Consider the following 1,109-nt stretch of genomic DNA (forward strand, 5'->3'; position numbering starts at 1 on the left):
CACGGTGCGCGCGCCGCCGCGCGCGGGTCGCGCGGCCCGCCGACGCGCGCACGGATATACTGCATTCTCGGACTAATGGCGCGTACACAAAGACGTAGACAATGATCACGCGCGCACGACGACACCCACGCGTATACGACGACGCAGAACGCCATCACGGCACGGGACGACGATCGATCGACGCGCACACATATAGACATACATTCGGACACGCGACACGTATATAACGCGACACAGGCGTATCGCGAGACGACGCGTGCGCGCCCACGCGATCACGCGAATCCGACCGTCGCGATCGCTCGATCGCCTCGATCGCGTCGACCGCGTCGACGGCTCGACACACCGCGCGCGCGAGATGCGGGTCGACGCCCGCGCGCGCGTCGCGGTCGTCCCGGCGCCGGCGACGCGGCGGGGCGGTGAGCGACGGGCGGACGCGCGACGGGGACGACGGGCGGTGACGCGATCGACGACGCGGCGGGACGCGACGGATGACGGCGACGGCGTGGACGTCGCGCGACGGATCCCGAGCGCGGCGCTCGCGGTGGTCGGCGTGCTCGCGAGCGTTGGGTTGGCGTGTGAACCGAGCGGGGCGTACGATGAGTCGGTGCGTGCGAGAGACATTCGACGGGCGCGAGCGGGTGGATTATCCAAAACGCGACGAGCGCGAGGCGGCGACGGGACGAATGACGGAACGTGGGACGGCGAGAATGGAAGAGATGAGTGAAAACGTGATTGACTGACTTGAACGTGTTCGTGCGCGCGCGTAGTACGGGAAGCCGACGGTTGTGACGCAGCAAAAGCGAACGGCGACAAAGGCCAAATCGACGGCGACGTTGAACGCGCCGACGGTGCAAGCGACGAAGAAGCGCGAGCAGGCGGCGTTGGCGGCGGCGAGACAGCGTGAAGTGGCGGCTAAGAAGCGCGAGCAAGACGCCGCGACGGCGGCGAGACAGCGCGAAGCAGCGGCGCGCAAGGCGGCGCAGGAGCGCACGTCCAAGGCGGCGGCGCAGCAACGCGAAGCGGCGGCGCGCAAGGCGGCACAGGAGCGAGCGTCCAAGGCGGCGGCGCAGCAGCGCGAAGCGGCAGCGCGCAAGACGGCGCCGACTGCG

General features: G+C 69.3%; 1 protein-coding gene across 1 annotated transcript; it reads left to right on the forward strand.

Moving 5' to 3' along the window:
* Window positions 1–355: 355 nt before the first annotated feature.
* Window positions 356–1,109, forward strand: OT_ostta02g04490 (unnamed product; the record flags this gene model as incomplete). The annotated part of the gene is made up of 2 exons (XM_022985163.1): window positions 356–604; window positions 768–1,109. Coding segments are annotated over 2 exons (591 nt in total), but the record flags the coding sequence as incomplete, so codon positions are not given.

This window comes from Ostreococcus tauri (genome assembly GCF_000214015.3).
Source record: "Ostreococcus tauri WGS project CAID00000000 data, contig chromosome 02, whole genome shotgun sequence".
Classification (NCBI taxonomy): Eukaryota; Viridiplantae; Chlorophyta; class Mamiellophyceae; order Mamiellales; family Bathycoccaceae; genus Ostreococcus; species Ostreococcus tauri.